The sequence below is a fragment of the Trachurus japonicus genome, chromosome 22 (assembly GCF_045865225.1).
Source record: "Trachurus japonicus isolate A0001 chromosome 22, Traja_1.0".
Lineage (NCBI taxonomy): Eukaryota > Metazoa > Chordata > Actinopteri > Carangiformes > Carangidae > Trachurus > Trachurus japonicus.
In genome coordinates, this window is record NC_140928.1 from 5,083,810 (window position 1) to 5,107,318 (window position 23,509).

General features: G+C 40.1%; 2 protein-coding genes across 2 annotated transcripts; both read left to right on the forward strand.

Moving 5' to 3' along the window:
• The first annotated feature begins 1,105 nt into the window (after positions 1 to 1,105).
• Positions 1,106 to 10,987, forward strand: pgrmc2 (progesterone receptor membrane component 2). Its single transcript, XM_085767630.1, has 3 exons — positions 1,106 to 1,502; positions 5,259 to 5,414; positions 8,016 to 10,987. The coding sequence occupies exons 1-3, from the start codon at positions 1,121 to 1,123 to the stop codon at positions 8,111 to 8,113; spliced, it is 636 nt and encodes a 211-aa protein (XP_085623756.1). The 5' UTR covers positions 1,106 to 1,120; the 3' UTR covers positions 8,114 to 10,987.
• A 1,267-nt stretch (positions 10,988 to 12,254) lies between these two features.
• Positions 12,255 to 20,558, forward strand: asmt2 (acetylserotonin O-methyltransferase 2). The gene is made up of 8 exons (XM_085766967.1): positions 12,255 to 12,733; positions 14,943 to 15,117; positions 16,432 to 16,561; positions 17,385 to 17,453; positions 17,541 to 17,659; positions 18,154 to 18,291; positions 19,287 to 19,409; positions 20,307 to 20,558. The coding sequence occupies exons 1-8, from the start codon at positions 12,653 to 12,655 to the stop codon at positions 20,516 to 20,518; spliced, it is 1,047 nt and encodes a 348-aa protein (XP_085623093.1). The 5' UTR covers positions 12,255 to 12,652; the 3' UTR covers positions 20,519 to 20,558.
• The last annotated feature ends 2,951 nt before the right edge of the window (positions 20,559 to 23,509 follow it).

Sequence of the window (23,509 nt, forward strand, 5' to 3'; positions counted from 1 at the left end):
AGAAAGGGGTAACTCCTCAGAGTGCAGTTCTGAGAAAAATTAGTTTAAAGTATTTTCGTTGTCCAGTCAACTGTATTGAACTTAGGATTCTGAAAATTGGTCAGATCCTTGCTTTTGCGAGTAGTAGTCAACTCAAACTTAATATTTTTACCCTTATTTCAGAGTTACTGCTGTCTGTTTGTGCATTGAGGCAAAATATAAGCTGGCCATACAATGCAAGAAATTGGTAACTCCCATTGGTCCGTAAAATGGTAGTAGCCTGTTGTACAGTAGGGCGTGTTGTGCTTTCTATAGCCTACACAGACAGAATAAGGAAACTTGTGTTAAGGTGATCTCTTGTTGTTTCACCGCAGTTTTTGGGAGTTACTGTGAAAACCACCCACAAATATATCCCAAATAAGATAACATTGAGTCAAGATATTTTTATCCACATGATGTAGCAGACCTTTAATATCCCAAAAATGACAAAATTTCATTTTTGACAGAAAGTGAGTTACCCCCTTCTTGCGTTGTATAGGGATTATAGCAATAGGAGAAGTTTCAAAAAATGTTGAACTATCCCTTTAAAGTATGCCCGACACGACAAGAACCAAAAACGCAGTTTTGGCATTAAAGCGGGTTTTTATAACATTTATAGCGAGAAATATGCATTTTTTCATAATTATATCTCTTCATTTAATGTATATAATGGCTTGTTTGTTTAGTTACAGAGATATTTGCTATTGTTGCTATGGTTACCATCAACACTTGACCACACAGCCAGGCTGGTGGAATTTGTTCTCAGTACTTGGTACAGTTTAAAACATTTAAATATTATAAAAGATATTTTTTTCTAAAATAAAAGTTTTCAACTTTTGTGTTTGAGGGTTCATATTTTAAAGATTTGTGTTCGGCTTCCGGTTTTGACCATAGATGACGTTCGGAAACTTGTGGATAGGGAGGATTATTGCAATAGGAGTATTTCCAAAAATGTTGAACTATCCCTTTAAAGTATGCCCGACACGACAAGAACCAAAAACGCTGCTCAGCTCAGCTCGGCTCAACTAGTGGTTCCCTTCTTCCGACGCGCCGTGAACGCAGCGCCAGGCCAGGGGCGGGTAGTCGGCGCTAGCTGAGCAGTATGGCGGACGATGGAGACAGTTGGAGCGGACCAGCGGACACCAGCGGCGGGCAGCAGCAGGGGCCAGCGGCGGCGGCGGCAGCAGCAGCAGCAGCGGCGGACGAGTCGGACGGGCTCGGCCTCGGCGGGATGTTGCTGAATCTCGGCATCGTGGTGGCGGTGGCGGCGGTGTGTCTGGTGCTGTACCGGCGCTGGGGCAGGCGGCTCGTCGCGGACGCGGCCCGGGGCGGCGACGAGGCCTCGGCTCTTCCCAAGATGCGGAGACGGGACTTCAGCCTGGAGCAGCTGCGGGAGTACGACGGCATCCAGAACCCGCGCATCCTGATGGCGGTCAACATGAAGATCTTCGACGTGACCAGCGGGAAGAAGTTTTACGGGAAAGGTGAGAGGGAGCGGGTGGTTTCTGGGTTAGAGGAAGAAGCCCCATGTTCGCGGACGTGTCCTGCCGCTTTGTGATGACTTGTCCCGGGTCAAAAAATTTGGGCGCAAACCGTTGACGTTAGCTTAGCCTAGCCTAGCTTAGCTTCGTCTGTGTTTTTGAATGGGGATGCTGCTAGCTGTCAGCTAACTAGCTTAGCTGTTTTTAATCAAAGGGGGTTGAAGGGAGGGAGGGAGGAAGGTCGCTAACTGTTGCGGTGACGTTGTTGAACATGTCTTGGACTTAATATTAGAAACTTTAAAAGTTAAAAGCTGTTATTACAAAAACGGTTTTTCACAAGAAGCTAGCCTGTTAACGTTAGCTTGTTGACGTGCACACAGAGACACACACACACACTGCACTGTCTGGTTTTGGTCTGGACCTGGTCTGGCTTGTTTACAGTGATGGGACGGGCTCACCATGAATGGATATGAGAGTCTGTGCACGTAGGTTGTTGTTTTTTTTAGCCCTTAAATGCCTCATATCTTTGTGTATCTGTTGCGTTTTGTTGATATTATTGTGCAGAAAAGACGCGTCTTAGCACCTGGGCTCAATGTGCACAGTTAAAACACATGCCTACAGCTCTAGATTGGCTATAATTACAAGGAACAAGCAAGGAAAAACAAATAATAATCGCACAAGCTCTTATAAAACATGTTTGGAGCCCTACATGTGTTTTAAATGCCTCTTATCTCTGTGTTTTTGTTGATATTATTGTGCAGAAAAGACACGTCTAAGCACCTGGACTCACTGTGTACAGTTGAAACACATGCCTACAGCTCTAGATGGACTATAATTACAAGGAACAAGCAAGAAAAAACAATGTCTGGAGCCCTTTATGCAGGGCTACAGACTAACTTCTTTTACCAGCAGCACAGTGCCCCCCTAACTTTAAACATTTTAGGAGCACAAGCAGAAAATTTAGGGGTGCAAACTGTAAATCATCGTCTTTCATGATCCTCACACACATTGTCCTGACACCTGTACTGACACATACCAGATCCTTTGAGTCATCCATCTCACATTTCATCAGTGTGTCTAAAAACTAATAATACTTGCACACTCAAATTTTAGATTTTAAATGCCTCCATTTAGAGGCGGCCTGGAGCCCTGCCTGTATGTGTGTTTAAATGCCTCATATCTCTGTGTATTTGTTGCATTTTGTTGTTGTTATTGTGCAGAAAAGACGTGTCTAAGCACCTGAAATAACAAGTTCAACACATACCTGCAGGCTTTGCCCCTAAAATTTGAGACAGTGCAAGTAAATATTTCACCTACGTGCACATGTGCAACCAGGAAATTCACTGGATTTTTTTCTTTTTAAAACGCTGGTGAAACGTGGAAGTGGCGACTCAAAGACTCTGGTTTGTGTCAGTACAGGTGTCAGCAGGCCAGTGTATGTGAGGATCATGAATGAAAAGGAAATGTGAATATTTGCTTTGCAAGTTGATTTTATGCCTCTAAATCTTCTCTTTGCACTCCTAATATTTTAAGTTTAGGACTCGGGAGCCACTGTGCTCCTAGTAAAACAAAGTCAGTCTGGAGCCCTGCACCTACAGCTGTAGATCGATCGACTATAATTACAAAGAAACAAGCAAGAAAAACAAATAATTATGGCACTAGCTCTTTATAAAACATGTCAGGAGTGAGTCCTGTATGTGTGTGTGTTGTTTAAACTAAGCTGTAGCTGCTACTCCACATTTTCTCTGACCTGTCTGACTCACAGATCACCTCTGTAATAAACTATTATTATTCAAACACACTCCCAGGAGACTCGCGTGTCACGTCTGCCATCCCATACCGACACACACACACACCCACACACACACACACACACCCTCAACCAAGTAGGCAGCTCTCATACAGACACACACACACACACACAGAGCCATGCTGGAGTTGGCAGAGTCGTGTCTTGAAAGTTTTGTTTGACTTGTTGTTGGAGGTAAAAGTGTAAATATTTTCAGTGTTTACAGTTCTGGAGCGTGAGGATGGGTGTGTTATGTTGCGTCTGTACAAGTGGGGAAACTTTTGGGAGGATTTAATCAGAGAAACAGCTGAAACAGGCGTTTGTTGTCGATAGTTATGAACTCGTAATGAAGGTATTTGTGTGTTTGGAGCCGGAGCAGAAGCAGGAGAGCTGACATTTACAGCTGACACACTCAAGTTTTTCTTTCTCCCTTCAGACATTATCCAGACATAATTCTGTCTCTTCTTTTGTTGTGAGTGATTCAGGACATTAAAAAAAACACAACAACACAATGTGGATCTAATAATAGCCTGTTGGACCGACTGAAGTATCAGTTTGCTGCTGTGTTCTTCTCAGGCTCTCTGTGTGAAATAGGATTAGAAACCGCTTTTTATCTATAAAACGCTTGTTCGTCCAGTTGTGCAAGGTTAAAAAAGCACATCTAATCTTGGAGGTGATAAGGCGTCTTTGCTTCATGGACTCTTTAACACAGCGCTTTGAACACTGACTGGACTGAGCTGCTTTTTCTTTTTCTTTTTCTTTTTTCTCCTGCTTTTCTGTTGCACAATTAAAAAGCTTGAGAACCTGAGGGCCTGCAGAGCGTTCACATGCTGGTCAGATGTTGTTCCTGTCGGAGGATGATGAACGATTTAAAGGACTTCATGGCAGGCCCGGGGCGTTGTCAGAGAGAGAGCGAATCACCAGCTCCTTTTTTTTATTTGAAGGGGAAATTAAACGATATCATCCAGAGAAGTGGGAAATTCCTGAATAAAACAGACGAAACATGAAGATATTTCAACAATTTTTGGCTGAATATTTATCAGAAGAAGTTGCAGAAACAAACCACAGTGTTTATAACACTGAATATCTGTGGTGTTGATAATGATGAGACTTTATCTAAAGCTGCAGATTAACTCCTAAACAAAGCACCGATTGATCGCACACACACACACCAGAGGTTTTGATTAAATTAAGACGAAAACTGTCGACGCAACAAGTCTGCTTTTGTTTAACCAACAGTTTGAAAAGCAAAGTGAATCTGTTTCCACTTTTATAACATCTGGATTACACTTTATGCATTTATCCAGTAACATTTCATCCACATAATCATTATTTTTATATAGTTTATTTTTTGCTGTGGAGAGATGAGAAGCAACAGAGATCTCTAAACTAAAGACAGATATATATACCTCTTGGATTATTTCTAACTCTGAAATATGAACATCAGCCGTGACAGCCGTCATTAAGAAACAATCAGCTGTGATGTGTTTTGTTGCCGTTTTAATTCTCTGCTGATGAACCAGTCGATCGCTGCAGCTGTAAGTGAACTCTAATGGAGTTTTTAAGACCAGTCTGAGTTGCTGTAACGTCTGCGAATCCCAGACCACATCACATTTCATGTTGTAATATCACTCTCATGGTTAAAAAAACAATCTGCAACTCTGATTTGACTTTAGTTTAGTTTAGTTCTTGCTGAATCTGCAGCAGCAGCGTCACCTGACGGAGGCTCGCGTCAGTAGGTGAAGGGTTAAAACCTGCTGCTCAGCTGTGAAGTCGTATTTGTACAGTTTAACCACTTTTCTCTCGGTCGATCGGTTTAAAACCTTCAGTGAAGCGACACTGATCCTTAACCAGGACCTCACACCAGTTCATAATAACCAACACTCCCACACAGAGTCTCATTCAGAAAACTAAAGTCATTCATCCTGACGTTTGTGTTGTTTCTGTTTTGTTTTTTTTTAAATTCTCAGATGGTCCTTATGGCATTTTCGCGGGCCGGGATGCTTCGAGAGGCCTGGCCACCTTCTGCCTGGAGAAAGACGCCCTGCGGGACGAGTACGACGACCTGTCGGACCTCAACGCCGTTCAGATGGAGAGCGTGAGGGAGTGGGAGATGCAGTTCATGGGTACGACGATTGAGTTTAGGACTCGTCTCAGGATCAAAAAACACAACATTTTGTCATCCTCTGCTGTTTTTTTTTCTCTCTCCTGTGTTTTACATCTTGAACAACATGATTGTTATGATTAAATTAGGTCAATTTAAAGCAGCACAAAAGGCCTCAGTTTGCATCCATGTGTACTTTTAGATTTACTTCATATACAGAAACAAAAACCTGCTTCTACTTGTAGATGAAATGAAACATGTTCCAGATTAACTACAGGGCTGCAAATACCAGTAATAATCATCCATTTATATCAATAAATCTGATATAGGATCAAAAGAAAGTAAAAAATATTGTTATAAAGTGTCTTATATTATCTGACCAACTGAGCAAAACTAAAGATATTCGGATTTATATGATGTTAAGAACAAGAAAAGCAGCAAAATTCCACATTTAAGAAGATTAGTCAACGACCTAATTAAATATCCAACCGAAAATTAATCAGCTATTTTTCTAATGAGAGAATTAACTGTCAGCAGCAGTTTAATATCAGATCAAAAGAGAAGCAGAAAATCTTTAAATCCAAACTCTGAAAACTGAACAACATCAAGTCAAGGGTTGATCGACCAATCACTTCAGCTCCATTTTACAGTTGGGTTTTTTTTTAAAAATGTGCTGTTGAAACAAACTCTGAGAGAATTTGACTGAAAAACTAAAAATATCTGAAGCTGAAACAGGAAACGATGAAAGTGGACGTGTCACAATCCAAGTGTCACAATGCAGATGTGCAGATGTGTTCAAGTCCTCACGGGACAGTCTGTAATTTCTAAAATGCACTTCACCTCGAATCACCTGGTGTTTGATTTCAAAGTCAAAGTGTTTAGGTTTTGTTTTCAGTCTGATTTTGGACAGAACTGTCTGAGCGAATCAGTCGACGTGAGTTTAAACGTAAAGTTGGACTGAGCTCTGAGAAGCAACCAAACACTTGGTCTGTGAGGGAAAAGTTGTGCAACTAATTCTGATTCTGCATTTTTTAATTTTTAAAAAAAATGTTTTTATTCAGCTTCAACTTTTAATTGGACTGAATTTAAAGATGAGACAAAGATTTTCTATCTCAAAGTTAATTCTTGTGCCAGATTTCTCTAAATTACAGAAACAAGACAAGTGACAAAGACGAGAGTAACAATATGAAGAAAAGAATAAGTGAAATGTAAATATATATGAGAAAAATATACCACGATAAGATACAAGATGTAACTATTTCACAATTCAATGTAAGAAAAACATTTTCATTTAATTGTTTTACTTAAAAAATGTCAGAAAATGGTGAAAAATATTTGTCACAGTTTCCCCAGAAACAAAGTATAATAGTCGTTGATAGTTTTAATGAATCAAGTGACAAGTTTTATCAATCGCTCTGGTTTTAATGTAGAAGTAGATTAACTGTGGCTCTGGCCTGAGGCTCAGAAGTTGCCACAGCAACTTGAGGTGGTTGCCACGACGATAGAGGCACCCCAGGCCGAGGCAGAGAGAAACGTTGAGGAAAAAGGGCGATTTTCTGCCTCAGCGCTGGTCTCACATTTAGGCTTTTTCTGACAAAACTGTAGCTCCTATCAGAAAAAGAAGCAGACCGTGGTCATCATAAGGACTTCCTGAACAATTTGTTATGATTTTGTTGTTTCTACAGTAAATATTTTGGAAAACTTTGCAAGTTATAAACAGGGGTCACTTCTGCTTCTCTCAGAAAATCTTTGTATTAGAGTCAATGAGGAGCAGGGGGAGACGTGGCCGCACTCAGAGGCTCACAGTTTAAATTCTGTAAGTCTCTCTGCTTTGATGAGCACATTGTTAGAGAGAGGACAAGCTTGTCTACAACTGTGGAAAAATGAATGTGTGTAGAGTGTAAATTGTGGCCAGGAGGAGTGTGGAAAGAGAAAAGTTTTAGACGATTTCAGACAACTCCTCCCACTCTAGTCGATGATGTCACCCACTCTAGCCCGAACATTCCGCGCGATACACACCCATTATAATCTCAACATTTCTCCAAAAATGATCATGGTATGGTCATTGAACCGTGATTGATTAAAAACTACAATACCGGGTGCGTGCGTGGCCATGTAGAGGCTACAGTCCTCACTGCAGGCATCCCCGGTTCGAATCCCACGTCGGGCAGACCTTTCCTGCATGTCATTCCCCCTCTCTCTGCTTCCCCCTTTCCTGTCTATCTCTACTGTGTTCTATCGAATAAAGGCAAAAAGCCAAAAAATATATACTTAAAAAAATAAAAAATAAACGTGGATTAATACACTAATAGACAAGACTTGTGTCTACATTTTACAGTTTAAATAGAGTCTCTAGGTGAAAGTATGCCGGAGTAGCAGGCGTTTGAAGTTATCTTTTGAGAAACCATGATGTCATCATACCACCCTCTGCTCTCACCTGTAACCTGAGCCACACCGATTCTTTTAGACCTAAAATATTAGGAAACTAGAGCCCAAGGTTGGATTTACCTGGAATTGTCCTTTAAGGAGCTTATTGTACATAGCAGAACAATTAAATAGAAATATAAACTAATGATGTTTTAAAAACTATAATAACCTTGGTAACTCAATGTTGTCGTTGCAGAAAAGTACGACTACGTGGGTCGGTTGCTGAAGCCCGGGGACGAGCCGTCGGAGTACACGGACGAGGAGGACATCAAGGACCACCTGAAGCACGACTGAGCGGTACCATCACCCCGCCGACCAAAGCCAGGAGCCCCAAACAGCTGCGACAGACCAGACCAGAACCAGAACAGACCAGACCGCCCCCAGACCACCACCACCTCCACCTCCTGCCACCACCTTCACCTCCTCCTCTTCCTCTTCGTCCAAAACAAAACCTTCTTCCTCACCTGCTGAGTCTGTCCGGTGGCGTGGCTCCTTCTCCTTCTGGAAGGACGACGGGAACGCCCGGAACCTCCCTCCTTCCCTCCCTTTCCCCGTCACTCATCCTGCAACACGATGACCACCGACAGAAAAGTAAAATTGGATGGAAACGGCGAGACGAAGAGCGAGAAAGAGGAGGAGGAGGAGATGGAGGAGGAAGAGGAAAACAAGGAAAGGGGAGGGGCTTTTTTTCTAAACTAAAACAACATCTTTTGGGGGCGAGGTCGAGGTCGGGTTTGAGTTGTGCCACTTGATGTATTTGAAACAGAATCCTTTTAAAAAGAAAAATGTCCAGGGGGGAGGGAGAGGAGAGGACGAGACGAGAAGATGAGGACATGTGTGGTCGTCGTGGTCGCCGCTGAGTGCTGGACGGAGGTTGAAGTTAGAGAGAAACACGCTGGTCAGAGACGACCAGAGAGTCGGGACGGATCGATGGACGGACGGACGGACGGACGGACGGGGAAACAGATTTCTCTCCTTTTCTTTTTTTTTTTGTTTATGTGTCTGTTTAGTCACATTGCAACTGAAACTGCTTCAGCTTCGGACAGCTTATCTATCTATCTATCAATCAATCAATCATCTGTTCCTGTTATTTGTTTTTCTTCTTTTTTTTTCTTCTGTTCATCAATCACCCCCCCTCCCTTGAAGAAAAAGAGAGAGAGAGAGCGAGGGCAGTGCTGTGGCCTAACCAAAGGTAATTGGCAGGGCGTTGCATCTTCCTGTTGTGTTCGTTTTGTAGTGTATGCACTACTTTAGTTTTCTTTGTTTGTCACCATGTGATTGTATTTGTTGAGTAGCAGAGAAAGAGAAGAGGCTGTAAAGGCTTTTTTTTGTTTTGTTTTTGTTTTATTTTTTGTTTTGTTTTTGTTATTTTTTTTCTTTTTTTGGGATGGGTTGGGGTTGAGGTCCTTGCCATATGAAAACCTGTTTTGAATCACATCAGACGGACTGGATCGCTACTGATCGGGAACACAAAAGGGAAGGAAGATGATGACGATGAAGATAAGGCAGTCCTAATCAATCGACTCAATTGTTTACATGCCTCACAAAGCCAGCTGCAAAGTCTGTAGATCCCCCCCCCCCTTTGAGAAAACAAACAAACAAAAAAGAAAGAAAGAAAGAAAAAGAAAAGAAAAAATGGTCCAAGTATTAATAATTGTGCCTTATTTTGTTTGTTGTGTCAGTCCTGACTGGTCGAACAGAGGAGGCGAGCGAAAGAGAAAGACAGAGCGAGCGGATTGGTCGGTTTCTCCTAGACTCACACCCCCATCCCCCCCTAGACTTTTAACGAAGGTAAAACAAACAAACAAACAAACAGTCGTCCACACACAAGACAGTAACATCCACCCCCCCCTCCCCGCCGCCACGTCACAAACTCTGTAAATAAAAAAACGTATGAATTACTCAGTGTTACTGCCATATTTATGTAGATGATGAACTCCATATACGTATAATGCTATAATGTCGTATCGGCCAAAACGCGCCGGTCAGTGTATCTTTTCATTGGTCATTGGATTTTTTCTTTTGATGAATAATAGGAATTAAAAAAAAACAGAAAACAATTGGTTTATTTATTTGATTTTCATTTTTGAAATACAAAAAGTCAAATTGAAACACAAAGCATTCTTCTTTTTGAGTGTCAAAGAGCAATTAACTAAATTTAAATAAATAATAAAAATCTCTAGACAACAGAAATTAAATTAAAAAACAGACCAAAAACACAGATTTTTTTCAAGGCAAGAGCGTCAATGAGCCCGACAGTACCTGTGTGTGTTGTTCTGTAGGCCAAAAAAAGCTGCGCATATCACACAAAAGTGGGTGCAGAAGTCTGAGGATTTTCTGCAACAAGTTTGAGGAGAAAGTTTGAGCTGAAAATGGCAGAAACTTGATGTATCTGGAGTTAGAGGTGGAAAAAGTCATAACTGATCCGGAAAATGTCAACTTCTGGTGTTGGAACATGGAGAAAAAAAAAAAAAAAAAGGTTGTTTTTGGTTTGTTTTTTAGTTTCTGAACATGAAAATCAAACTGTTTTTAAAATGTAGTTATGCTCTTTGATACTCAAAAATAAGAATGCTTTGTGTTTCCATTTTATTTCTTGTATTTCAACATGAAAATCAAATAAACTCAATCAAATATTTTTTGTTTTTTAATTCACATTCATCAGAAGAAAAATCCAATGACCAAAAAGATACACGGACCCAAAACCCCCCATGGTTTGTGTGTTTTCGTTTTGTTCTGTTTGTTTGTTTTTCTTTGTTTCTTTATTTCTTTTCTTTTTTTTTTTCCTTTCGGTTCTGAACTTCTTTTTAAATGTGTGAATTTCCAAAAAAGAAAACAATACACAAAAAAAAACTAAAAAAAAGAAAAACAAACAGGAGTGTTGCAAAAAGTGCTGCAGGGCGGGACCGGGAGCTGTTCTCTTGCGATTTTTTTTTTTTTTTTTTTTTTTTCCTTTCTCGGAGACGTTGCTTATCCTGTAAATATTATCTATCATTTTATTAAAAGCATGTGCAACAACCAAGCAAGTGAGCTATGCCGAATTCCCACCACGTCATGTATTTAAATGTTGGGTGTGTGTGTTGGTGTGTGTGTATGCGTGTGTGTGTCTGCGTGACCGAGGCAGGAAGGGATTTGTTCATGCATAATAAATCGATTTGGTTAATAATTGAAGACATCTGGAGTTTATTTGATGACGACGAAGAAGACGTGATTGGATCAATACCAGAGTTCAGACAGACGTTTTACCAGACGGTGTGTTTGCTTCAGGACTGTTTACACACAAACAAACAAATCAAACAAACACATTTTCTCCTCATTTGCAAGTAAAATCAACTCCACGTTTCAGTTTCAGTAACAGTAAGAAGACGAAGAGTCGTGGTGAGATGATGAGGTGGAGCTGCGGGCGGCTCCCAGCTCCTGGATAAACTGTTATTATTGAAACCAGATGTTGTTAAGCAGCACAGAAGAAACAGAAGGAAAGAAAAAGAAGGTTGAACCAGAAACAAAAACAGATGAGAAGAAGAAAAGTTTTGAGAAAAGAAAAAAAAAATCATATGCAACTAAATATAGATTTCAATACATAAAATAGCATTTTTAACATCAGCAGAGATTAAATATTTATTATATTATTTATTATATTAGGATCAATAGGAAAATGAGGAACAGGACAATATAGTAGAAAGAAAATGAAATGTTTAGGCTTGAGAAATGCAAGCTGGTATGTATGTAGCATAATTTAATTGAACAATAATGAATAATCTGAAAAAATACAAAAATTCATAGAGTTAAAATAGATAGAAAGAGAAACTTGTGCAGTGGTTACTCTTTATAGTTCAATAAGTTGATTATTGATATTCACTGGGGAACACTTCAATGCACATTTGTGTTTTTCTTTTTTATACTAATAATAGCCTCCACTTTAATCTGCTTTTTGAAGTATCTATCTATCTATCTATCTATCTATCTATCTATCTATCTATCTATCTATCTATCTATCTATCTATCTATCTATCTATCTATCTATCTATAAATAAATGTGGAAATGTATTGATAAGGAACAGAAAACATAACTTTTTTTTCTTTTTTTTGCATCCTGTTTATTTGTCCCTTTTGAGCCAGCGTAACATTTTGTTTGACTCATTCATATTAATGTCCGTACACTTTTAGGGGACATGGATCTTTCTTTCTATGAACCACAACTGACTCACTGAACTGTGCACAGACATGAGAGAGGAGGTTGTTGTGTGGTCACTGCACACACACACACACACACACACACACACACACACACACACACACACACACACTATAAATAAACCGACTCGACATGAAAACTTCAGCGGCTCGACAGCGCCCCCCGTTAACGCTCTGGTTGATACCGGAACTGCAGCTGCTCACTAGTGTGTGTGTGTGTGTGTGTGTGTCAGTGTGTTTCAGTGTGTTGAAGTGAAACTCGTCTCCGTTGTTTCTTATCGACCTACAAAGCCACAGCAGCGGAGGAGAGATGCGTTCAGGACGACCGACCATTTCACCGCCGGTACCTGAACGCACCACCACCGACATCTTGGCTGCAGTTTTCGGCTAAAACCAAAAAATCTAAACCCGCTCCTCCTCTTTCTCCTCCAAAAAACAACAAGACAAAACCGAAACAAGAACCAACGTCCATCTCTCTCGGACCAGGACCACCATCTTGGCTCCTCTCCGTTTCTCTTTCTCTGTGTGTGTGTGTGTGTGTGAGTGATGATATCCGGAGGTCACGGAGATTTGTCCACTTCCACGGAGACGAGACCGTGAAGTGAAGTTGGAGTGAATTCCTCCGGTGTTGATCCCCTCGGGATGGCGGAGCACCTGTCCCAGAGCGAGCTGGACTACCCCTTCAAACTCCTGGAGTATTTCAACGGCTTCAGGGTCTCTAAGGTAAAACAAAAAAACACCACTTATATTAATTAACATATGCATTAACATTTACATTAATATCTTTAGGATAAAAGACTATTGAACAGGCTGCAGCTGCAATAAGATACACTGTGTTGCCAGGTTCATCCTCCAAAAACTAGCACAGACTCAACACTGCAGCTGCTACAGTGGATAATATGATCCTTATGTTGTCTTTTTAAATCCTTATTTTATCTCTATATTTGTTTGCAAATACACAAATAGCCTAATACGGATTAACATACATAAGGATAATAAAATGGAGGGGGGAAAAAAACCCTCAGAGGTTTAATCTGTGCAAAGATTACATCACTTTAATCTGTGACAAAAGAGAAGTGAAGACTGAAGAAAGAAAAGAAGCAATATAAAAGTGGAGGATTATCATTTATGAACATAAATAAGTAAATAATGATGCTCAGTTTGTGTTTAGTAGACATATGTTTCTATTATTTCCTCCATCCATCAGGCTGTTTTTTATTCAGACCTGCCTCTGCATCAAACAATAACATTTAATAGAGTATTATTACCAACTGCACAGACTCCCTATGCGCAAATTAAAACAATTAAGCACTTAACTGAATAAATAGATGATAATTCATCCAGGTCCCCACGGGGATCTTGTGCAAATTTGCATAATTTTACAGTTTGTATTCAGTGTGATAGCAGCTGTCTGGAGTTAAATGTGTTTTTATAGTGTTTTAATAAGGTGGCACAGCGGTGCAGTGGTTAGGAGCAAGGTTTTTTTGAGGGGGTTGAATCCCTGGTGCTGCACTGTGATGTGTCAGGAGGTGTGAGGCTGTTGCACTGATGAGTTCTGTCACTTTTCTGAGAGAGAGAAAGCAGAGAGGAGCCAACAGCAGCAGCAGCAGCTCTGTGTATGTGCTGCAGTATTTAACTCAGTGTCACCGGCTTCTTAATAGGTCAGACAGATGGTTCAGACTCACTTCTCTTCACTGCTCCACTCTTCTGTGTGATTTCATCCTCTCTGCTCTGCACCATCGAGTTCCTGGCTGCACATTTAACTGACCCATTGCCCCCGCTGCCCCCACTGCTCCCCCTCCTCACCCGTCAGCTCCAGTCTCCTGGTTTCATCTATTACATGCAGAGTAATCCACTACCTGCAGCTACAAGTGACGAGGCTTCATAAAGAAACACCAAGGCTCAAATTAATCTGTTGCATATTGAGAAAAAAAGACATAGGATGCACGTTGAAATTATTATTGGTAATAGTTAGGGCTGCACCTAACGATGGTTTTCATTATCGCTTAATTAATCGATTAGTTATTTGGTCAATACAATGTTAAAAAATGTTGAAAAATATCAGTCAGTGTTTCCTAAACCACAAGACAACGTCCTCAAATGTCTTGTTTTGTCCACAAACCAAAGAGAGACTCAGTTTATTGTCATAAAGCAACAGAGAAACCAGAAATATTCACATTTAAGAAGCTGAAATCAGAGAATTTTGCCTTTTTTTCTTAAAAAAGAACTACTTAAAACGATAATTCGATTATCAAAATAGTTGACGATTAATTTAATAATAGATTATTTTGCAAGTAATTGATTAATTGTTGCAGCTCTATTAGTAGTAGTAGTTGTTGCACAAATTGTTACAGTCAGGCATCAATCAACATTCAGTAATGCATTCATTAATTCTTAATTCATATGTTACATAGATCTAAAAGGTATAGTGCCACTGCCTACTAGTACGCTTTAATTCTTAATTTCAGTTAAACCTCTGGAGCTCTTTATGGTTTCAGACAGTAGAACAGAAAGTAGCAGAAATCCCAGTGAGTTAAAATAAAGGTTTAAATAAAAAAAGGGTTAGACATGAATACACGACATGAATACAAATAGAGATAATGGAAACTAGTGAAAGAAAAGGAGGGAAGCCAGACAACACCTGAATCTCCCTCTTAACAAAAAGAAAGAATGAACAATCAAAACGCTAGGTGAAAGAAAAGATGTCTACCAAGGATCTCCTGCAAACTGAATCAAGAAAACAAACAAAACAACTGGAGCCTCCAGCCTTTTGTAGCTGAGTGGTGGCTACTGTTCCTGTACAGAAGACAGAGACAAAGATAATGTCCACATGTAAAAAACAAAAAACTACAGCGTCTTTAAAAAAAAAAAAGAAGCAAAGAAGAGTGCGTTAAATTAAAGAGGTGTGTTTCTGTGCCGTCTGTCCCTGCAGGTGATCTTTTCGGCCTGTGAGCTCGGGGTGTTCGACCTTCTGCTCAGGTCCCAGGAGCCCGTCAGCGCCCGCCACGTGGCCGAGGAGCTGAGCACCAGCGTGGACGGGATGGAGCGGCTGCTGGACGCGTTGGTGGGCATCGAGATCCTGGAGGTGGAGACCACAGACGGGACGGGTAATCAATTTATTTTTATAATTTACATTATCTCAGAGTACTTTAACAGGGGGTTAGGTGAAGACTTTACTTTATTATACAGAGAATTATGAAGTAGAAAATGTATGTGAACAAAAACTGACAAAATATGCAGGCACACAGGTGTCTAATAATTAATTTCTCACCTTAATTAAAGCAGAAGTAAGCAGAATGTTTGTGTTAATATAAGTCTTAAATAGTTATATCTTCCGACAGCAATCACTTACATAGAGTGTTTGGTCTGAAACACGGGTCTGTCAGTCACTCTGCTCTGCTGTAAGCCGAGGAGAAAACTTTCCTTGTATCCTACAACCTTTATCCAATGAGGAGAGAGAACGGCATAAAGGGGCGGTCCTCTCTGTGTGTGCAGCCAAGGGATGCGCGTGAATGTGGTGACGTAGGGACGAGGGCGGGGACTGCTAACTCCATCGGCTGACAGGAAGTTAGCCAAAACGACCGGATCGCTTACTTCTGCTTTAAATCAATTTATTTTTATAATTTACACTATCTCAGAGTATTTTACAGGGTGAGGTCAAGACGTTGCTTCATTATACAGATAATTATAAAGTAGAAAATGTATGTGAACAAAACCTGACTTGACAAAATATGGAGGCACACAGGTGTCTAATAATTAAAGAGGAATTATGCTTCATTTGCAGCTTAATTAACCAGCTTCAGAGTACACTGCAAAAACTCAAAATCTTTCCAAGAATATTTGTCTTATTTCTTGTCAAAATGTCTAATTTCTGGTCAAAACTCATCACTTTCCACTTAAAATAAGACTCATCACCTAAAAATTAACTTGTTTTTAGATCATTTTCACTTTCACGATAAGTAGAAAAATCTGCCAGTGAAAGCAAGTTTTTTATGCTTGTAATAAGAAAGAAAAACTTGCTCCACTGTCAGATTTTTCTACTTATTTCAATTGAAAATATACTTTAAAGAAGGAAAAAGTGTCTAAAAACAAGCTGCTTTTTATGTGACGAGTCTTATTTTAAGTATAATGAGATTCGTTTTGACTACAAATGACATTTTGACTAGAAATAAGACAAATATTCTTGGTAAGATATTTGAGTTTTTGCAGTGTACTAGTGCATGGTAGATGATAAATAACGTTATCCACCGCTCCATGGACTGATTTCTCACCGGCTTTGTTGACAAAACAAATGCACATGGAGGAGAGGAGGGTTAGAGACACAGAGGAGGGGAGTTCAGCTTTAAGATTTTTACCTTACAGGAAGTGGAAATATCCCATAATACTTTAATCTTTGTTTCATTTGTCCTCTGTTGAAGCAGCTGTGTACAGCAGCACCGACGTGGCCAACCTCTACCTGGCCAAAGGCAGCGCCAAGTCTCTGCACGACATGATCATCTACCAATCACAGACCATCTACCCTCTGTGGAACAACATGGTGGACGCCGTCAGGTCCGTGGCTTCGGTTCATTTATTTTATAAGAAGCTCAGTGAAACCTGTTCATATCTAATGAGATCAAAATAGATGAAAATGCATTAAAGGGATAGTTCAACATTTTGGCAAATTGCCCCATTGCCATAATCACTATAGTCGTAGCAGTAGGTTCGTTACCTTTAATTGTCGGTGCAAGCTGTTTTTAGAACGGTGGAGCAGAGCCGTGAGCTGCTCAGAGCTATACGCTACGGAGGCTCATGGGATTTCTTGGTTTCCCTCATCAAACTCATCAAATACACAATCCAACAACTCCACAACGCTCTGGTGGACAAGTTGTGACCTGCACATTCACCAAGCTATGAGATAATAACAGAACGTTACCAGACAGAGTTGTTTTAGAGGGAAATACAGAGACTACTTGCTGAAAAACTGCCCCTGAAGGCAACGCGCATTAGCTGTTTTGCATGAATTTCCCTCTAAAACGACTCTGTCTGGTAACGTTCTGTTATTATGTCATAGCGTGGTGAATGTGCAGGTCACAACTTGTCCACCAGAGCGTTGTGGAGTTGTTGGATTGTGTATTTGATGTGTTTGATGAGGGAAACCAAGAAATCCCATTAGCCTCCGTAGCGTAGCTCTGAGCATCTCATGGCTCTGCTCCGCTGTTCTAAAAATAGCTTGCACCGACAATTAAAGGTAACGAACCTACTGCTATGACTATAGGGATTATGGCAATGGGCCAATTTGCCAAAATGTTGAACTATCCCTTTAAAGTTGTCTAAGTCGGATAATTTTCCTCTGTGAGAATGAAACTCACAACAACCTGGTTCCTGGTCGTAGGGAGGGGAGGAACCAGAACGAGAAGACCTTCGGCCTCCCGCCTGAGGACGTGTTCCAGGCCATTTACAGGTCGGTTCTGCAGTTTTTGTTTTTGTTTGATTGAATCATTTAATCAGAGGACGAAGTTTCAAATTCTGTGTTTGACGGACACCGCAGGTCGGAGGAGGAGATGCTGAAGTTCATGGGTCTGATGAACTCGTCGTGGGTCCTCGACGGACACGACATCGCCACCGCGTTCAACCTGTCGAGCTTCCAGACCATCGTGGATCTGGGAGGTGAGACTCTTTTTATGAGCCGATATAAACTTTATAATGAAGATCAGAGATTTAAAATTTTATTTTATTATTGTATTATTATTTTCTAAATATGTCTGAATACTTTCCAGGATGCACTGGTGCTCTGGCCCGTGAACTAGTGACCTTTACTGCTTTGTCTCATTTCATTATCTATATGTCTGGTATGTCACCTCACATAATAAATGGAAAGTTAGGAGGAGGAGAGAAGGAAGGAAAAGAGAAAGGGGGGGAAAAGGTGGGGAAATGGAAAAGAAATGAAGGAAAATGGGGAAAAAAAGAGAAAGGTTTGTTCTGTCTTAATTATTAAACTCTCTTTGATTGGCTGCTGGCTGCTGTGTCATGTCTTGTTTTCGTCATGTTTGTCACTTGCACAATATAAAAAGAAAAAACAAAGAAAAAATCTTCACAGACACAAAAACTGAGAGATTTCAATTTTTCATTTTATCTGCTAAATGTGTCTGCATATTTCCCAGGATGCACCGGTGCCCTGGCGCGGGAGCTGGTGAAGGCGTATCCCTCCTCCTCCGTCACAGTGTTCGACCTCCCGCAGGTGGTGGAGTCGGCTCAGAAACATTTCTCTCAGGAGAACGATGGCGTCGTGTTTCAGTCCGGTGAGCTGCTCACATTCACTACAATGATAATAAAAAAACAACTAAAAAGCTGTTCTTTGAATTACAAATCAAAGAGGAGAAAGAATACAATTGATTTCTATATTTTATGATACACACAAAATAAAAAGACAATAAAAAGTTTGTCTCAGGGATATATGGAGGTATACAAGCCTCGAAAAATCACTCTACGATCCCGATCAAACAAAAGGAGGAGGTGGCTACTGAAATAAACCAAATAATGGGGTTAGAGTTAAATTAATCTTTTGTTACTTTCTATCTTGGCTTAATACCTATGTTACTGTGTGTTAAAAGTCTGGAGCTCAATCTTTTATTTATCTTCTCGCACCGTGAAACTAAAACACACAAACGCAGGTTCGTATTACAAAATCGTGAATTTATAAACTACATAATAACGAGTATACATGCATTATATGAAGGATTCAGTATGCTTAACTAATGCTTCATAGTGTGTACTTATTATGAAGTGTTACCAAAAAAAAAATGTTTGTGTTAACACTTTGAATAGTTTGACATTAAACCATGATGTATGTGGAAAAATATCTTGTGATTTTAACTGTAACACCCATTAAGACTTCATGTTCTTTGCTTGTACATTTCATATAAATAGATAGATCAATATCTTTATTACAGACCTGGGTCCATTATAAAAGCAAATAAAATAAAATAAGATACAAAGACACAGACAATACAAAAAACAATACAACAACACATAAAAGCAATTATCCCAGTGTTTCCAGAAGCATGACAAACATATCATATCACTATAACTTATGATCCCATTACTTAAACATATAAATCTATATATACAATTTCTTATAATGGCATGAAAAGTGGGCACATTACTCGACTGACTTGCACTTGTAGGATCCGAAATGCGACATCATATAATTTTATATGAAAATAAAATTTAAAATTTATATAAAATAAATTTTTTTTTTTTTTTTAAATTAAACTGCCAACGCTCGTCATCACAGGAGACTTCTTCGGCGGCGACGTCCCGGCTGCAGACCTGTACGTCCTGGCCAGAATCATTCACGACTGGCCGGAGGAGAAGTGCCTGACTCTGCTAAAGAAGATCCACAACCACTGCAGACCAGGTGAGCCTGAAGGCAGCACGAGGCGTTAAATGCACTGTATCTGATTTAATCCACATGGGGATCTGCAGGAGCTTTAAAGGGATAGTTCAACATTTTTGGCAAATTGGCCCATTGCCATAATAATCCCTATAGTCATAGCAGTAGGTTCGTTACCTTTAATTGTCGGTGCAAGCTATTTTTGAACGGCGGAGCAGAGCCGTGAACTGCTCAGAGCTACGCTACGGAGGCTCATGGGATTTCTTGGTTTCCCTCATCAAACTCATCAAATACACAATCCAACAACTCCAAAATGCTCTGGTGGACAAATTGTGACCTTCACATTCACCACGCTATGAGATAATAACAGAACGTTACCAGACAGAGTTGTTTTTGAGGGAAATTCATGCAAAACCGCTGATGTGCATTGCCTTCAGGGACAGTTTTTCATCAAGCAGTCTCTGTATTTCCCTCTAAAACAACTCTGTCTGGTAACGTTCTGTTATTATCTCATAGCGTGGTGAATGTGCAGGTCACAACTTGTCCACCAGAGCGTTGTGGAGTTGTTGGATTGTGTATTTGATGAGTTTGATGAGCGAAACCAAGAAATCCCATTAGCCTCTGTAGCGTAGCTCTGAGCAGCTCGCCGCTCTGCTCCGCTGTTGTAAAAATAGCTTGCACCGACAATTAAAGGTAACGAACCTACTGCTATGACTATAGGGATTATGGCAATGGGCCAATTTGCCAAAATGTTGAACTATCCCTTTAAATCTCTGACCTCTGATCTCTGTTTTATCCACATTTCATTCGTTGTTTGCAGGATTTCATGAGAATATATTTTGAGGATCATGAATTTGCTTTGTTTTTTTTTGTTTTTTTAAATATTATCTCTCTTGCTTTCTGCCGGTTCCCTCGGTGCAGGCGGCGGCGTCCTGCTGGTGGAGGCCATGCTGTTCGAGAACCGGCGGGGGCCCGTCATGGCTCAGATCTTCTCCCTCAACATGCTGGTGCAGGCCGAGGGCCGCGAGCGCCGGCCGTCCGAGTACACGCACATGCTGAAGACAAGCGGCTTCCACAACGTCCAGGTGTGTCGGACGGGGAAGTCGTACGATGCCATCCTGGCCACCAGATGAGCTCAGAGCCACCGGCCGACACCGCGCGCGCGTGCACGCGTGTGTGTGTGGGGTGGGGGGGCATAAAGAGGGGTGGGGGGGGGGGTCTGGGAAACTCACCTTGAACTGTTCAAGGCCAAAGATCAAAGGTGAGGACCAGACTGAGCCTTGTGCACATGGATCTCTGTTGTTTTCTCTGTTGTGGTTCGACCCCAGTGACCTAGTTCCTCACCTCACTCTTCACTCTGGTGACGTTCAACATTTTATGGAAAAACAATGGAAATACAGGTGCATCTATCCACCTTTTTCCGAACGTCAGAAACGTAAGCCGGTGTAGGTACCAAATGTGTCCGGGCTGCCAGATTTGTCCGGGGGACGCGACTGGCAATGACGTGGCACATCGTGATTGGTCGTGGTGGCGTAATGCAATTACGCGGATGCTACCGCGGATGTTGGTGAAGTTAGTCACTTCGCCCCATAGTAAACATTGGACTCATCTGTCACAAAACCACATCTCTTCTGAACAGTTTGACACAAAAATGGCAATTTTCAGACGGACAATTCAGGAGAAAATGAACTTTGTTCAAGACCTGTCTCTGGCTCAACAACACACTCTCGCGAGATTTGGCACAGATCTCCTAGGCAACGCTAAACAAACGTTTGTGAACGCCCGCGCTAATTACAGTATTTTAATCATTTTCGTCACTGTTAGTTGTGTAGTAAATGTTTAATATTATCATAAGAAAATATAAATAGCTCACTTTCGTCTACCTACAACTTTTATAAATCCTCACGACCAATCACGATGTGCCACGTCATCGCCAGTCGCGGGCCTGGACAAATCTGGCAGCCCGGACACATTTGGTACCTACACCGGTTTTGCTCTTCCGGTCGAATTTTAGGTCCCCATGGTTTCGGTAGTCGTGGTAAATGCATGGATTTTTTTTTTTTCAATGAAAATCTGAAAAACGCATGGATCATCACACCAGCTTTTAATAATGGATATTATCACACAAATGGACATCCGTGTTAAAAGCCAGTGTTAATAGATCCATGCGTTTACCGCAACTATGACAACGACTGAAAACCATGGAAACGTAAACGTATAATTCCACCGGAAATGCAAAACCGGCTTCCGGTTTTGACCATAGATGACGTTCAGAAACTTGTGGATATATCAATAAATTAGAATATCATGGAAAAGTTAATTTATTACAGTAATTCAATTCAAAAAGTGAAACTAATACGTTATATAAGTCCATTATTACACACAGAATGAAACATTTCATGTCTTTATTTATTTACTTTGTTTTAATTGTAAAGATTATGGCTCACATTTAATGAAGCTCTAAGATTCAGTGTCTCAAAAAATTAGAATTTTACAAAAGATCTATTTAAAAAAGCATTTTTAATTTGGAAATGTAGGTCTTCTGAAAAGTGTGTCCATCTATATGCACTCAATACTTTGACTTGAACTACTGGAAATAGACTTTTCCATGATATTCCAGTTTATTGAGATGCAGCTGTATGTGAGCTGATCGGTACAGTTAGTAATCAATACAATCGATACCTGCCTCTGTAGTGACACTGTGAACACATCTCTGCACCCGACTCAATCAAAATCAACTGATAACGAGCTGATTTGTCGTCTTTCTGGGGGTCAGACGTTTGATTCCACTTTCATGTCTCTGTGTGTTTGATATGATACAAAAAACAAACTAACACGTCCTTTAACCTGCACTAATAAAACTTATATGGTACAATTTGTTTTATTCAATAAACTGGGATTCATCTCCTCTAGTTATGCCAAAATAACTGGCTGCTGGCTTTATAGGGAAATACGTTTATTGTCATTTTATATTTACAACAATATTTCAACGATCTCTCTCAAAAGTCACGAGATTAAAAACAAACCAACACAAGATAAAACGACAATGAAACAATAAATCAGTAAAGAGGACAAGCAGAGCAGCAGAACAAATGTATTGAACAGATATGAGAGTGGTATCGATTTCCTCATCTCATTTGTTTCCCAAAATATCAAAACTATTCCCTGAACTTATTGTTCAAATCCAGTTAGAACTGGTGTAAAACAACAGGTTAATGTTTTTATTTGCATTGTTATTAAGTGACATGAAGAAAAAAAAAACACATCACACAAACAGTAAACACAATATTCCTGGAGATTATATCAATATATCAATCGAAGTGTATTTCAAAATGATAAATCCATTATTAATAGATTTGAGAAAATATTTTAATGATATTGATCAATATCAAATAAACGTAAATATTGGAAGATATATTTTTATGACAGATGTTATATTTATAATCCTGGATTCATTTGGTTTTTCACTTGTTTTATAATGAATTTCATTAAAATGCACCATTTCCATCTAATCTGCAGAGTGACACGACTCCGTAGGACTGTGAATAAGAGATAAAATAACATGTTTACAGCAACAATGTTATCACTTCACACGCCACTATGTTTGTGCATTTTTTGGGGATTATTTAATATTATTATTATTTTTTTTAATCTGCTTTAATCTGTCACCCATGTAAAAACAGTATAAAACTGGCCAATGTCTCTAAATTATCCATGAATGAAGAAAATGTTTTTTGTTTTACCTGGAAAAAAAGTGAATATGAGTGTTTCTGTATGTCGTGATGCGTTCAGGTTCCCTCGTAGATCAGACTCATGTTTACCTCACATGTTACTTTTCCAACAGTCAAAGTCTGGAAACTGTTTAAGGGCAAATCTCTCATCATGTTTGTGTGTTTTCTTTTTTTTTTTTTATATATATCCCTGTGGTGATGTGTTACAGCATCTTGTGTGTGAGTTTACACCATAAATCAGTTTAAATCATCTCAAACAGCTGCTAAACAGTGTGAGAGGAGTTTCTTTCTTTAACTTGAGAAGAGTGTTGATATTTGTGATTTGCATGTGTTGTGAGGTGCGAATGCAAAAATATCACAATGTGCAACAGAAACACATTAAACTGTTTTTTT

Bases quoted from the DNA above. Each gene is read 5' to 3' on its own strand.
- pgrmc2 (XM_085767630.1), top strand. From the start codon at position 1,121: ATGGCGGACGATGGAGACAGTTGGAGCGGACCAGCGGACACCAGCGGC. The intron at 1,503-5,258 runs GTGAGAGGGAGC...TTAAATTCTCAG, and splicing joins GAAGAAGTTTTACGGGAAAG to ATGGTCCTTATGGCATTTTC. The intron at 5,415-8,015 runs GTACGACGATTG...TTGTCGTTGCAG, and splicing joins GTGGGAGATGCAGTTCATGG to AAAAGTACGACTACGTGGGT.
- asmt2 (XM_085766967.1), top strand. From the start codon at position 12,653: ATGGCGGAGCACCTGTCCCAGAGCGAGCTGGACTACCCCTTCAAACTC. The intron at 15,118-16,431 runs GTAATCAATTTA...CTGTTGAAGCAG, and splicing joins GGAGACCACAGACGGGACGG to CTGTGTACAGCAGCACCGAC. The intron at 17,660-18,153 runs GTGAGACTCTTT...CATATTTCCCAG, and splicing joins GACCATCGTGGATCTGGGAG to GATGCACCGGTGCCCTGGCG.